This window comes from Phacochoerus africanus, chromosome 9 (assembly GCF_016906955.1).
Source record: "Phacochoerus africanus isolate WHEZ1 chromosome 9, ROS_Pafr_v1, whole genome shotgun sequence".
In the NCBI taxonomy this organism is placed as follows: Eukaryota; Metazoa; Chordata; class Mammalia; order Artiodactyla; family Suidae; genus Phacochoerus; species Phacochoerus africanus.
In genome coordinates, this window is record NC_062552.1 from 15,555,897 (window position 1) to 15,570,731 (window position 14,835).

The 14,835-nt window shown below is 44.3% G+C and overlaps 1 protein-coding gene across 5 annotated transcripts in view; it reads right to left on the reverse strand.

Moving 5' to 3' along the window:
* Positions 1 to 220: 220 nt before the first annotated feature.
* Positions 221 to 14,835, reverse strand: part of MBOAT1 (membrane bound O-acyltransferase domain containing 1) — a 112,280-nt gene continuing 97,665 nt past the window's right edge. For 3 of the 5 annotated variants that reach the window (XM_047794564.1, XM_047794563.1, XM_047794566.1), the window contains 2 exons: positions 13,697 to 13,848; positions 221 to 1,712 (listed from right to left, as the gene is read on the reverse strand). In XM_047794564.1, the coding sequence (XP_047650520.1) occupies positions 1,592 to 1,712; positions 13,697 to 13,848 (273 nt within the window). In that variant the 3' untranslated portion in view covers positions 221 to 1,591. Of the gene's footprint in view, positions 1,713 to 13,696; positions 13,849 to 14,835 lie in introns of those variants that run through there. The other 2 variants (XM_047794565.1, XM_047794567.1) reach the window with 2 other exon arrangements.

Consider the following 14,835-nt stretch of genomic DNA (forward strand, 5'->3'; position numbering starts at 1 on the left):
AACAAGTAAAAACTTCAGTCTGTTCTCACTTGTGAAAAACACAGGCACACACACATGCTTCATATTGGCAAGTCTCTACTGACACAAAGAGCAGATCTTTCCAGAAATACTTCCTTTATATAGAAATATTTAGTTTATATAGTCTTCATTTAGTAAGAAACTATTTTTGACCATCTGATTTGAACAAATGCTCCCCTCCCAAGGTATTTGATTGAGGGTATAACAATGTAGCATATATTTTATTATCATTACTGTCATTTTCCCTATTTAATACCACATTTACTTCTCTCCCATAGAACATCACCCAATAAAAGTTCCCACTAGGAGCCACAGCACATTCATTACAAAGAGAAAAGAAAATTCTTTCAATTTCTGCTTTCCAACAGGATGATTCAACTAAAGCACAGTCAGATTTCATCAGCTATGAAACTGAAAAAATGGAAACCAGCCCAAGGGTACGTCACAGCTGTGAATCCCGATCACCTCCATGAAGTGAGGGAAGAAAAATATCTGCCGCTGCTTCCCAAACTTCAAGAGAGATTTTAGATTGATTTAAAAATTATTTTGTTGTCGTTTTAGGGCCATATCCACAGCATATGGAAATTTCCAGGCTAGGGGTCAAATGAGCTACAGCTGCCGGCGTACACCACAGCCACAGCCATACAGGATCCGAGCCACATCTGTGACCTACACCACAGCTCACAGCAGCACTGAACCCACATCCTCACGGATGCTAGTCAGCTTTGTTACTGCTGAGCCACGGCAGGAACTCCTAAAAAAAAATTATTTAAAAAAAAGATATTCCACTGCCTTAATCATAGGAAATTTGGGTATTTTCCCAGGCATTTGCCTATCCCTGGGCAAGCAGAAGGCATGTGTGCAGCGGAAAACAGTCCCTCTGAGACTCGTGGTACGCGTGGACAGGAGACACTCTGATTTCCGACCTTGGCTCATTTCGAAGAAGAAGGGTCACAGTCCGGGGTGGGGGTGGCAGCAGGTGGAGAACTCAGCTGACTCCAGGGCACAATGCCTGACCTTCAGTCCATTCGAGTGTCCGTTCACAGTTAGTCCTCCTGGCTCATGGACCTTACAGCATTCTGAAAAGCTCCCTCCACACCGCCCCTGCCTGTAGTCTGCTGAGTTAGTTATTGTGTTTGAAAAAAATGTCACAAGTCAAAAAATCAGGGGCTTCCCAAGGAACAGCCATCTTGGGGTATGTTCTGGAAGTCACGTCATCTCAGCTTCATCTTCTGATTTCTGGGGCATAAGCCCAGCTTCCCAACATCCAGATTTCACTGGCTGGAAATGATGCCAGAAAAGCTGACCCCGCTGCCCTGAACGCACTGTCTCTGTGGTTCCAGCACATTCTCCACACCACTCAAGTGTCCTATAATATATTAAATCAACTGGATGGGGCTGATTTAATGGTACAAAAAGGCTTTATAAAAATATTCCCTGCACTTCAAAAATAAACAACAAAAAAAAGATGCATGTAAACATCACCTCTAAGTCACTGGAGAACTCTGGCGTCTTTTCATCTCACCTGCCCAATGAGTGGCAGTCTTAGGCACTCAGCATGTTTTTGGAGGTATCAATCTGTTTTTTTCTTAGAGTTCAGAGTCGGAGGCCGCCTTTGAGTATGAGCTTGTGGTTTGATTGGCAGGAATAGTATGATCAGGAGACTGATGATGTGTAAGTAAAAGTACATGGACCTGGGAATAAAAATACACGAATTATATTTCAGACAAGGACCCACGTGGGACATGTCCCTGGAAGGGATTACAGCATCTGCAGTCTGGTGAGTTAGGCCCTGCTTGTGGCACCAGTGGACTGACGGCCCTCAGGCTTGTCGTGACCCACTCCACAGGTAACTCCCCTTGGTGGGTGAGTGTGCCAGGGATGGACCAAAACCACAAAGTGGGTTAAGAGCAAATCAACCAGCCCATTTACCGATAGATGCGTCGCACTGTCCACTGATGCAATAGGCAGATCGAAAGAATTAACCCCAACAGCTGGAAACCCACCATGTTAAAAGGATGCAGAGAACGAAATTCAAACCCTACACTCTGTTCCCCAAACACAAAAGCAAGCGACACTATAGCCAATGTGCTCCACTCACATGTCGGGAAACCCTACACTCTGTTCCCAAAACACAAAAGCAAGCAACACTATAGCCAATGTGCTCCACTCACACGTCAGGGGTTCCTGTATCCATCATGAGCCCAAAGGATGAAGTTTTGTTTTTTCGTTTTTTTTTTTCTTTCTTTTTTTTTTTTGTCTTTTTGCTATTTCTTTGGGCTGCTCCCGCGGCATGTGGAGGTTCCCAGGCTAGGGGTCCAATCGGAGCTGTAGCCACTGGCCTACGCCAGAGCCACAGCAACGTGGGATCCGAGCCACGTCTGCAACCTACACCATGGCTCACGGCAACACTGGATCGTTAACCCACTGAGCAAGGGCAGGGATCGAACCCACAACCTCATGTTTCGTTAACCACTGCGCCACTACGGGAACTCCAAGGATGCAGTTTTTGAAAGCCTACTCCATAACTCACTTTTGGTCCAAACTAATAAGAAACAAATTTTGCTCTTGAAGCTTGTGGACTTTTAGTGCATAAATGTAGTATTGCCACAGTGGAGACTCTCAATAAATACTGCAGATGTCAATGAAGGCAAGTAATTAGACCCTGCATTTGTACAACTGCTCCATATCCACCTTGAAACATGAACTTGGACTTTCTCCAGTGCTTTTTGAAGAACAAAGGAACATCACGTGGGGGGCAGGGGACCCACAATTGATTTATATGTATCATTTGCCAGCTTCTGTGATCATAAGGTCAGTTTACAGAAGAGTCGAGAGCTCTAGCAGAAGCAAACATGTCTTCATTTCTCCTTTTGATAGGCATTTACCGCGGAGGGTGTACAAAGCATTAAACTGGGACTAACAAGGCACAGTGCCCACCTCTTCCTTTGGGACTGGAAAACAATGTAAGTACAGACAGATGGTAGTCGTTTAGCCAGCAGGAGGGTGAACAAGCAAGTCACAGGTGAGCGATCCTCAGATCTACTGCTTAAACTAGTGAGGCAGAACATTAACTCAGGGAGTCAGCAAAGGAGCATGGGCTTTCTTTGATGCATCCTTTGATATGGCCATTGATGAACACTTATGGCTTAAGGGCTCCAGGGAGTAACAGCTCCACAGGCCTTGTTTTATTATAAGAAATGTGCATTCCCCACAGACTTGGTTTACTATAGGAAATGCGAATCTCTAGCCCGCTCCTCAACTGATAAAAAAGGAGTGAGACGAATGGTGACTTAAACTAGGGAAAGAAAAGGACAAAGAAACTATGAGACTTAGGGGACATTTCCACCCCTAACACCCTATTGGACAAGGACTGATAATGGGTATTTGAACAAGGCCAATGGGAGAAAAACCACATCTCTTTGGACCCCGCGTTGGTACCCTCCCTACCTTTAAGAGAGAAAAACTCCTATAGGACAATAGAGAAAGGGGGCCTCTTCTCCCCGCTCCCAGCAGTCCTGGGAGCTATGTGCTTTCCTTTAATAAAGACTTTGCTTGCTTGCTGCCTGTGTGTTCTCAGGGTTCATTCTTCGACTGCCGTGAGCAAGAACCCAGATTCCCGTATCATCTTTCCGGTATCATCATTTGGGGGCTCTCCTAGGATCCGATCCAATACCTCTGTGCTCACAAGGTAAGCGGCAGCAAGCTTGCACTTGCTACTTTTTTTCAGTTTCATTTGCCTCTGAAAGGAGGGTGAGTGTGTGAGTGAGTGTCGGGCCAGCAGGAGCCGGGCAAACTTTCCTTCCCATCCCTCCCCCCCCAAAATCTCCTCTATGTAATATAGCCTTTATAAAATATTTGGGAAATCACAGTTACTGTATTTCTGAAGGTGAGCAATTGTTCAAAGGCATGTGAGAAACAAAATGTTGTTTTTGTGAATTTTAAAGGGTGATAAAGGGCTTAAAGTAACTTCTGGGGCGGCAGGAGGCATTGCGATGACCTCCGAATGTGTGTATGAGTGAATGTGTGGCCTGATTCACTTGTGCTTCAGGTTCGAGTCTGTGGCTCCACGGCCTTAGTGGCTATGGAGTCACAGGGGGTCCTAACTTGCAGTTCCATGGTGACCTCATACGGCTTATGGCTGTAGTGGACTTTGAGGGTTCTCTTCCCTCCCTCCAAGTTTAATCCAAGTTCAGGGCTTAAACAAACGAGCCAATTGCTAAGAGGCACCTAAACTCCCAAGAGGGCAGCAGTCAGGCAGACAGCTGAATGGCCACCTTCTGAGAGGGGGGGCATCCTCCCTTGTTTTGTCTGCGACACTGACACAGGGTGGCCACACAGGGTGGGACCTAACCCAGAAATCCAGGCAAAGATTTCAAAAAGGATTTTCTGGAGATTATGGTGTAAAACTAACCTGTCTTTTATCATTTCCTTTGCTATTACCTCAAATAGAACTGCGGGGGCAAAGGAAACAGACCTCTAGATGTTAAGGCCACCCTGAGTTGCTACCATGCCTGGGGGGGAGAAGGAGTTCATAACTAGCATTCGTCCAGTTTAGGCCAAGTGTTTAGCCTCAGAGCCTGGGCATAGTCAGCCTTGCTTTTTGTCATTTACTTTCACCCTGGTTGGAGAAATTGACAGCTGGTTCATCCACCTTACCTGGTAATGGTGGCTTAGGAACTTTCCTGATACTAATAGAGGACATATCAGAGCGAGCATCTTAGGACTCGAGATCTCAGGGAAAGGCCTGTATGCCTGGGTTTTCTTCACCTCTGTCCAGAGACAGGCAATGGGCAGGGACGATGGGAAAAGAGGCTACGCTGGTAAAGAGTGGTTAATTCCAGTCAGCCTGAGGTCGGATGGGGCATTTGACCACTAATGTCCAGCTGCTCCATGTAAGAGCGGGGACACCCTCACATAATCGAGAAAGGACAATAGGCGCTGGATGCTGGTCCTTCCTCTCTTTCGGATGGGAGCCACATCCTCGAGCCTGGGGCACAGGTCAATTGCAACTCCTCTGACATGTGCCTTGAAGAACTGGGAAAAGCTTGACCCTGAGACTCTAAAAAAGAAACGTTTAATTTTCTTTTGCATGAAAGCTTGGCCACTATATAACCTCTCGGATGGAGAGTGATGGCCATCTGAAGGCTCTCTAGCTTATAATACTATTCTCCAATGAGACCTATTTGGTAGACGAGAAGGGAAATGGCCAGAGGTGCCTTATGTCAGATCTCCTTTACAATGAGGGAAGACACTACGCTGAGGAAGGCTTGTGGACTTCCCCAGTACATTATGCCAACTCCCCCAGGACCTAGGTGCCCACCATATCCTGGCCCAGCTGGGTCAGACCTTCCAAAAGTTAGTCAGCCTTCCCCAATACTGCCCAAGGCTCCTCCTCTCCCCCCTCCAGTGCCAAAGTTATATCCCTCTTTACTCTCTTTATAAGAAGTAGCAAACGGAGAATGGGGACCTATACGGCTTTTCCATACGACTTTTTCGCTTCAGGAGTTAAGGCAGATAAAAAAGATTTGGGAAAATTTGCTGACAACCCAGATAGATATATTGAGGTCTTTCAGGGTCTCACGCAGTCCTTTTGAGTTAGCCTGGAAGGACGTCATGTTATTACTAAAACAGACATTGACCATAAATGAAAAAAATAAAGTCTTAGAAAAATGCTCAAAGCTGGGGAGATGAATGGTTTGCCATAAATGCTGGAGGCAGATCAGAAGAGGAATGAACAAGATTCCCCACAGGGTGTCAGGCAGTTCCTATGAGCAATCCCAATTGGTCTGCTGATGAGGGGGATAATGGCAATTGGCATAGAAATCATTTCATTACATGTATAGTTGAGGGACTAAAAGCCTCACCAGTAAAGCCCATTAAGTCCTCCAAACTATCAGAGGTTTGTCAAGGGGAACAAGAGAGTCCATTGGCTTTCTTAGAAAGACTCAAAAAGGCATTGAGAAAACATATGCCAACAGACCCAGAATCAATGGAGGACCAAATAATTCTTAAAGACAAGTTTATAACTCAATCGGCACCAGATGTACGGAGAAAGCTCCAAAAAATAGCTTTTAGCCCTGATCAGGACCTGGAGCATCTCCTTAGAGTAGCAACTCCAGTATGTAATAATCAGGACCAGGAAGAACGAAAGGAAAACAAGAGGAGAGACAGAGGAAAGGCTGAGGCTCTGGTTGGCACGACAGGGAGCCAACCTGGGAGCTTCCAAGGCGAGAGGACTAGGGCAGAAACCTAAGCCCAGAGCCTGTTTCCTCTGTTGCAAAGAGGGACCCTTTAAAGAGGAATGCCCCAAGGCTCAGAGCACAGCACCTAGGCCATGTCCCATATGTCGGGGAGATCACTGGAAGAAGGACTGCCCCCCAAGATGAAGGTCCCTGGGGTCAACCCCTGAAGCCCAGGATCAGGACTGATGGGCTTTCCATATTGGCTCCTGCCCACGTCACCACCCAGGAGCCCTGGGTGTCTCTAAATGTAGGAAGACTGCCTACTGACTTCCTCCTGGACATGGGAGCCACCTTTTCAGTCCTCCTCTCCAACCCTGGGCCCCCCTCAAATAAATCTGCCGCTATTTGTGGTATTTCTGGCAAGCCAGTTGCAAAACTTTCTACACAACCTTTTGTTGTGACTGGGGGTCCATTTTCTTCTTTCATACTTTTCTGATTGTTCCAGAGAGTCCAACTCCTCTTTTAGAAAGAGATACTTTGTCAAAGGTTAAAGCCTAAGTTCACATGACAATGGATCCTAATCAAGGTTTATGCCTGCCTTTGATGGAAATAGATATTGATCCAGATGTCTGGGCCATAGGAGGAAAAATAGGATGAGCCAAAAATGCTCAACTAGTAAAAATAACTCTTAAAGATCAAAATTTCTTTCCTTGCCTAAAGCAGTATCCTCTGAGACCCGAGGCACGACAGGGACTTATCCCAATCAAAAACCCTAAAGGAACAGGGATTATGAGTTGTATGTAACAGCCCCTGTAATACCCCTATATTGGGAGTACAAAAGCCTAATGGGGCTTGGCACCTAGTGCAAGACCTTTGTCTAATAAATGAGGCAGTGGGCCCATGACATCCAGTGGTGCCCATCCCTACACTCTCCTCTGGCAAATTCCAGAAACAGCAGCCTGGTTTACTGTATTAGATTTATAAAGATGCCCTCTTCTGCATTCCCTTGACCAAGGATTCTCATAAACAAGGTCTGAAAATATAGAAGGGAACTTACTGGCCAGTATTAATTTTAGGTTCACATAAACTGGGAAATATTCAGTATTAAATTAATATATTAGAATTGAAGTTTGTTGATCTAATTAATAGACATGTTGTTACAGTTATCAACATTAAGTATAATACTTGATTGTACCTAGGTTTAATAAAAGTCAAACGAGACACTGAGACATCAGTTACTAAAGAGAAAAACTAAAGGTATTTAGGAGGACTAATCAACATGTTTAGTGCCACCCTGAGATGTTCTCTATAAGAAAAACACGTGGTTTTAGAAATTATAAAAGACAGTCTGCAGTTGCTTTAGAAAAGTAGAATATGCTTTCAGTAAAGAAGGAATGAGGAATGGATTTGCATTTATTAAGGGAAAAGAAAGATGCTCTGTCTTTAGCTTGTTGCTCTGGACGGAAAATAGGGACAGACTAATATGGATACAGAAAGTGATGCAAGGTGTGTGGGATGTGGATACTGAGAAAAAAATGTTGTGCATGGCGGGGAATAAGTTTAGAACAAATTTAATGACGTTAACTTTAAAAGTAAGGTGGTGCCATAAATCATACTCCTCACAAGGACAAGATACCTGTGCTATTATAAAATCTAAATGTTGTGTTTGTATTCCCGATTATTCACAGAATGTATCTGAATCTCTGCAAGATCTCCAGCAACAGATTCATAGGCTGTCAGATCCAGGTCCAGCTTTTGGAGCTGCCCTCTGGAACTGGTTGCCCACCTCCTCCTGGTGAAAATATTTCCTTACCATAGCCATCTCTTGATCCTTTTATTCGCACCCTGTATAATTAACTGTATTTCTTGCTTCATTACATCCCAATTAGAAGCTATCAACCTTCAAATGGTGGTGGAAGGGGTACCCAATGTAATGTATCAAAGCCCACTTGACTGTCCCATAACTGGAGCCCTAACTGCTTTCCCCTAACAATGCCCCTTTTCAGCAAGAAGCAGTCAGATTGGTCGTCCTCCCCTTCCCCACCCCACCCCCCGCTGCCCCCACCCACAGGTAGAGTCTCCAACTCTGGAGGGGGGATTGAGGCAGAATATTATTATTTTTTGTTGTTGTTGTTGCTATTTCTTGGGCCGCTCCCGCGGCATATAGAGGTTCCCAGGCTAGGGGTCCAATCGGAGCTGTAGCCAGTGGCCTACGCCAGAGCCACAGCAACGCAGGATCTGAGCCGTGTCTGCAACCTACACCCCAGCTCACGGCAACGCCGGATCGTTAACCCACTGAGCAAGGGCAGGGACCGAACCCGCAACCTCATGGTTCCTAGTCGGATTCGTTAACCACTGCGCCACGACGGGAACTCCTGAGGCAGAATATTATTAACTCAGTTAGTCAGTGTAGGAGCATGGGCTTTGATGCATTCTTTGATATGGCCATTGATTAATATTTGCGGATTAAGGGCTCCAGGGAGTAACATCCCCACAGGCCTTGTTGACTGTAGGGAGTGGACCTATGCCCAGATGGACATTAATCCCCTGTGACTCAGTTTACAGGAAGAGAAGGAAGAAACTATGAGACTTAGGGGACATTTCCACCCCTAACATCCTATTGGACAAGGACTGATATGGGTATTTGAACAAGGCCAATGCGAGAAAAACCACATCTTTCTGGACCCCACGTTGGTGCCCTCCCCACCTTTAAGAGATAAAAACCCCTATAGGAGAATAGAGAAAGCGGGGGCGGGGGGCTCTTCTCCCCCCTCCCAGCAGCCCTGGGAGCTAGCTGCTTTTCTTTAATAAAAACTTTGCTTGCTTGCTGCCTGTGTGTTTGCAGAGTTCATTCGTCGACTGCCGTGAACAAGAACCCAGATTCTGGTATGACTAGGACATTACTGAGAGTGAAAAACAGCTCGACAGAGGAACACACTGGTTGCAGCAAGGTATGCTGGCCTTCTCCCAGGCACACTCAGGTAGAGGTAATTCTAGCTTTTCCTAAAATACACTTTGTTCTTGCATTTTGCCTCGATCTGTTATATGGGGCCCAATCTACCCTGGAACAACTACATGAGATTAAAGCCAAATATTTCAGAAGTCAAGGGGAAAAAAAAAAAATCCAACCTCTTGGGGAGGTTTTTAGTAACTTATTCTGACATTCCAAATTTCTCACAAATTGTAAGGAATACATCATCTTTTTATTCTGGAGGACCTCGGCTAACATTTATAGAGCATGATAGGCCCAAACTAGGGACTCCAGATACACAGATAAGACACCGTTCTTACTCTCAGAGTTGGCTATCTACAAAAATTCCTACGCAAATTGTAATATTCTTCCACACTGGATTTAGTAAAGTGTCATCTCGTTAAAAATAACCACATGTGAGCCTTTGCTTTTGCAAATGATGTCACAGAAAGGATTTGCTCGGGAGTAAATGTTGGTGTCCTCTCCCAAATTCCTATGGTGATGCCCCCCTCTGACTTCCAAGGGGATGATATATTGGAAGGTAATCTGGCTTAGGTGAGCCCAGGAGGGGGGGGACTCCCAGGGCGGTGGCAGTGCCCTTCTTAGTAAATTAAGAGAAATCAGGGTGTGAGCACTCTTCTGTGTGTCCCTCCCCCATCTCTTTGCCTGTCTCCCTGTCTTTCTCGGCTACGTGGGACACAGTGAGAAGGTAGCATTTGGCAAGCCAGGAGGACAGCTCTCATCAGAAACCAAATCTGCTGGCACCTTGACCTTGGATTTCCCAGCCTCCACAACTGTGAGAAACAAGTGTCTATTGTGGAAGTCATCCAGTTTCTCCTATTCAGTCACAGCAGCCGAGCTAAGACAGGTTCTTTCGAGATACAGCTCAGTGTTCACTTGGGGCTCATTTACAACTTAAAAAAATTAGACTGAGAAATGCAAAGCTGGGATTAGAAGTCACGCTAGAGACTGAAAAGTGAAAAATGACAATGACGCCCATCTGACATTTAAATATCAAGCTGAGAAGGTTAGCCTGAGGAATGGATTTGCATAGCACTGCCATTCATTGCCAGTTACCGAAATTATCCCCTTAGTGAGGAACTGATCTGGAATGCAACCAGACCCACCTCCACTAAAAGTAGATTCAATTTTAATTTCTTTCACCAGGTTCAATGATTCTCTTAAGAGTTTCTGCAAAAAAATTTTTTTCAGATTCTGAAAATACTTTAAAGTACTTTAAATCTTCAAAATGCTTTACAATAGCTATTGGCTGTTAACATTCAAACTAAAGTTAGATAAAATTGAAAATTCAGTTCTTGGAGTTCCCATTGTGGCTCAGTGGAAATGAATCCGACTAGGAACCATGAGGTTGCAGGTTCAATCCCTGGCCTTGCTCAGTGGGTTAGGATCTGGTGATGCTGTGAGCTGTGCTTTAGGTTGCAGATGAGGCTCAAATCTGGCATTGCTGTGGTGTAGGCCAGCAGCTGCAGCTCCGATTAGACCCCTAGCCTGGGAATCTCCATAGGCCGAGGGTGTGGACCTAAAAAAAAAAAAAAATTTCAGTTCTTCAGTTACATTTCAAAAGTTCAACAGCCACATATGCTGGTGGCCAACATATTGGATGGCACTGCAGAAACTTTTACTGGACGGAGCTGATCAAGATAGGGAATTTCTATATATATATAGAAATTCTATATATATATAAATATATATATTTAAATATACTATACATTATATATGTACTATAAATATATAAATATATATACTATAAATATCTATACTATACGTTAAACATATATATTTATATATTCTATATATGTTTAATGTATAATATATTTTATTTAATATATATACAAGATAACACATTAGGTTGAAGCACTTACAAGTGGTAAAAGTGACAGAAATGTCAATTTCATCCTAAACAAGTTTTTTTTAAAAAAATTAAAAATAAAACTAGATTGTTTTTAAAAAGAAATAGATATCTACATGAAAGGGATTGGGATTGATAATGATTTGATTCTTTCCCTAGAGCCCTGCCTAAGTGTAGAGATTAGCATGCTTAGTTGGTTCAATGTACATAATCACAAAAAAAAATCATCACTTGGTGTGATTCCCCAAAGAGCAGCATTCTGCCAAAACAGCTGCTCCTACAGTAGTTTTTAGTCAGTGCGCTACTGTTAAAGGAACTTTGTATCTGAAACTCTGCCTTGCTGTGTGAATTGGGTTAAATCACTCTCCTTCTCTGAGCCTCCACTTCTCTACATGATAAACCGCCATACTGAATACCTACCCTTCTCAGCTCACGACTCTGTAGCGGATTGATTCTATATTCTGCCCTCACTCCTGTTTCATGGGGCTTCCTGCTATAACAAAGGGGCTCATCTCTGCTCTCCCTGTGCTGGGAACAGGGGTCCGCAGTGCCCCATCCACCACCCTCACGTGCTCCCTGCCTGCTTTGTCCAGCCTCCAGGACTTAGCTCAAATGCCCCCTTTACCCAAGAGTTGATTCCCATTGCAGGCTCTCATAAATCTCTGGACCCTTCCCTCAGAGTATGATCTTGATAGCTATAAATCTGTTGGTTATTCCCTGTGTCTTCCTCTGTGGAAGCAGGCATGACTTCTGTCTTTTGCTTACTTCTCTAACCCAGCTTCTAGAACAGTGCCCAGCATACTGTAGCAATTAAATGATACCAAGTTAATTCAGGCATTTCTGCTATAACATGATATATTCCTGAAAAAAAAAAAATCTCACATCTGGCAACATCCTGTGCTTACAATGCCGGGGCTGGGGTGGTTTTGTTGTTGCATGGTCTCTCTAGTTTGTGTTCATTAGTCTGCATAGTGACCTAGATTTTCAAAACTCTGGGGAAAACCCTTAGCCCCATCCATCTTACTCAGGAGTGCAAGTAAATGTGTTTTAATGCCTGTTGCAAAAAGAACAAGTACCTTTAAAAAAAAAAAAAATCTGAGCTAACATTATTTCACTATCCCACGTCTTTATAAATCAGCCAAATCACTAGCAGCTCTCTTCCCTAGAGCAGGCGGAAGGGGGTGAAGGAGACTGGCACCTCCAAAGAAAAGGGGGAGACGAGCCCACGATTACAGGTTCAAAGCGGACAACTAAACCCTATGTCTGAGACTGTAACCATGACACTAAGACAATACCCCTAAGCCCCAAATTGAGCTCAGGCAGAGAGCTCAAAAGGGCTTCAAGGCTGCCTGAGGGGGTGTTAATGAAAATAATGAAGGGCAAATCCTAGCTGGAGGGCATGGAGATAAGAGAAACAGGGAGCTGTGAGCAAGTGGGGGTGCCCAGAGGGTGGGTGCGGAGGAGGTAAAACCCAGATGGTGCAAGCTTGGGGGGTTTGTTGGGGGGCTTAAGATTCCTACCTATGTAGCAAATGAATTGAGGGGTTTTTGTTTTGTTGTTTTTGCTAAAGATTATTCTTTGTCCACTATTGTGGGATCTGCTGTCTAGACAAATTGGAGTATAAACCAGCTCAAATTCCATGTTATACTGACCTCACTCCTGTGAGCTGCAGGGTATTAAGGAAGCAGACCTCCCTGAGGCGCGTGGTCCAGTCCCCTCTACCTCCTTTTCCTGGAGCCCGAAAAAGAATCATCCCACGTCTACACATTGATACGGGTGCCTTTGATAAGGCATGCCTGCAGTGTTTATTTCTAAGCCACTTTGCTGACCATAGCTATGTTCCAAACTTCATCTACCGACATCTCTGCAAGGCAGTAAATAATACAAGTTTGGTAGTTATCGAGTATGAGACGATATGCCACATAGCAAGCACGTTGGCCGCATTCCATCCTAACAGGTGGTCTGCGGTGAATTCTCTTCTTACCTTCATTTTACAGTTGAGAAAACACAGAGGTAAGAGGTTAATAACTTGCCAAAGGTTACACAATCATTTGAGTGAAGAGAAGTAAGACTAACTGAACAAAAGAGTAACAAAAGAAATCAAGAGGGGGTCTGCAGTTCATCAGGAGGGCTGGTGTTTGAACATAAGGGCCTGACACCCTTTCCCTCAAGAGACTTAACCTGTGGTGCGAACCCCAGGCCCCCACACTAAATTCTGCATTCTCCCCTCCACCGTGTGCAGTGGCGCCCCCACAGGCAATTGGCAGAACTGCCATCTAAGTGGAGCACAAAGCTCTCCAGCAGACCGTCCCCCAGCAGAGCGCAGTGGCTCCACTTCTGCCCATCTCTATCCTGCTCTCGGAGGCCAGGGCGGTGACCTCGCTGTCTGAGTTTGTAATCCAGATCCATCCCTTCAGAATTCATTGCCTTAAGCATCCCTGATTTATATTAGGAATGGCTGAAGGGGTCCCTGTCAACTCTGCTCATCTATATCACTATTTGCTATTTCCGGGACAGCCACTGCCTCTCAGAGGTTTCTCGACTTTTTCACGTGGAAACCATACATAGAAATTGCCAGTCCTGGTTGATTCAATTTGCCAGACAGACAAAGACACGCTTACTGTATGGCAACCGAGACCAAGGGAAACTTACTTATATAAGCTGATGGTGGGTTCCACTGCCAACATCACGAAGGGTGCGACGGTGTAGGAGACAGCCAGCTGAGTGACAGCCCAGGTGATGATGTCATAAAGAACCTTCAGGGCTTTTGAAGAAAGGAAGTAATGTCTGTAGTTGTTCCTCACCTGCTCACCAAGGAAGTCATGGGAAGGGGTGGGGGTGCAAAAAAATAAAAACTTTTACACCAGGCATGCAGGTAGTACACCTCAGGAATAGAGGATATAAAATACTTATTATAAAAAAATTCACAGTAGAAAAATGTTTAAAGAGCAACTCAGCCAAGTCAGATTTTTTTTAACATTCCCCAGGGAAAAGCATTGTTTTAGCACATACCCTGTTGAGTCTTTTTCTACTCATATTTATATATTCATATTTATATTTTCAATGGCATCAATATATTTTGGCCTGTTTTTTTTTTTAACTGAGTAACATAGCATGAATTTTTTTCCATGTCAGTAAATATCTCTAATACCATTTTAATTATGGAAAAGTTAGTCTCCTACCCCCTGCTATTGAGAACAATTCTGTGACGAATACCCTTCTAGAAAAGTCTCTGCACTGTTTCCTAATTTGTTCCTTTGAATAATAGTAATAATACAAATCGTCTGTTATAATAGCTACCATTTATTGTGTACTTGTCTGCCAAGCCTGTGTAGATTGTTCAACACAAGTCTATTGTGTAACTATAGTATAAGCCCATTTTACAGACAAGGAAACAGAGAATCCTTTAAGATGGGCGATGCTTCATCAAAGGATCCACTGATTTGTAGGTCTTTTGACACATGCAACTAGATTTAGCTCCAGAAAGGCACCTTATTTCCAGATCTGAACCATAGGCAGAGCTGAAACAATGACTGGCTTTTAGGTAGGTCATTCCCCAAGCAAGAAAGTCTTCCCAGGGCTGCCTGGGAAGCTAAAGACTTACTGGCTGAGTTCCTCAGGACAGAGGCTAGAGGTCCTTCCATGGACAGTATTGGGAAGCATCTAAGAGACTTTATTAGGTACCTTCCCAGGCCTGAAGCAATTCATGTCTGGGTTCATGCTCCCTTCAGAAGAAAAATGGAAAAACTGTCCTATCAACCCTTTCCTCGCCATCTCTTCTCTCACCCATT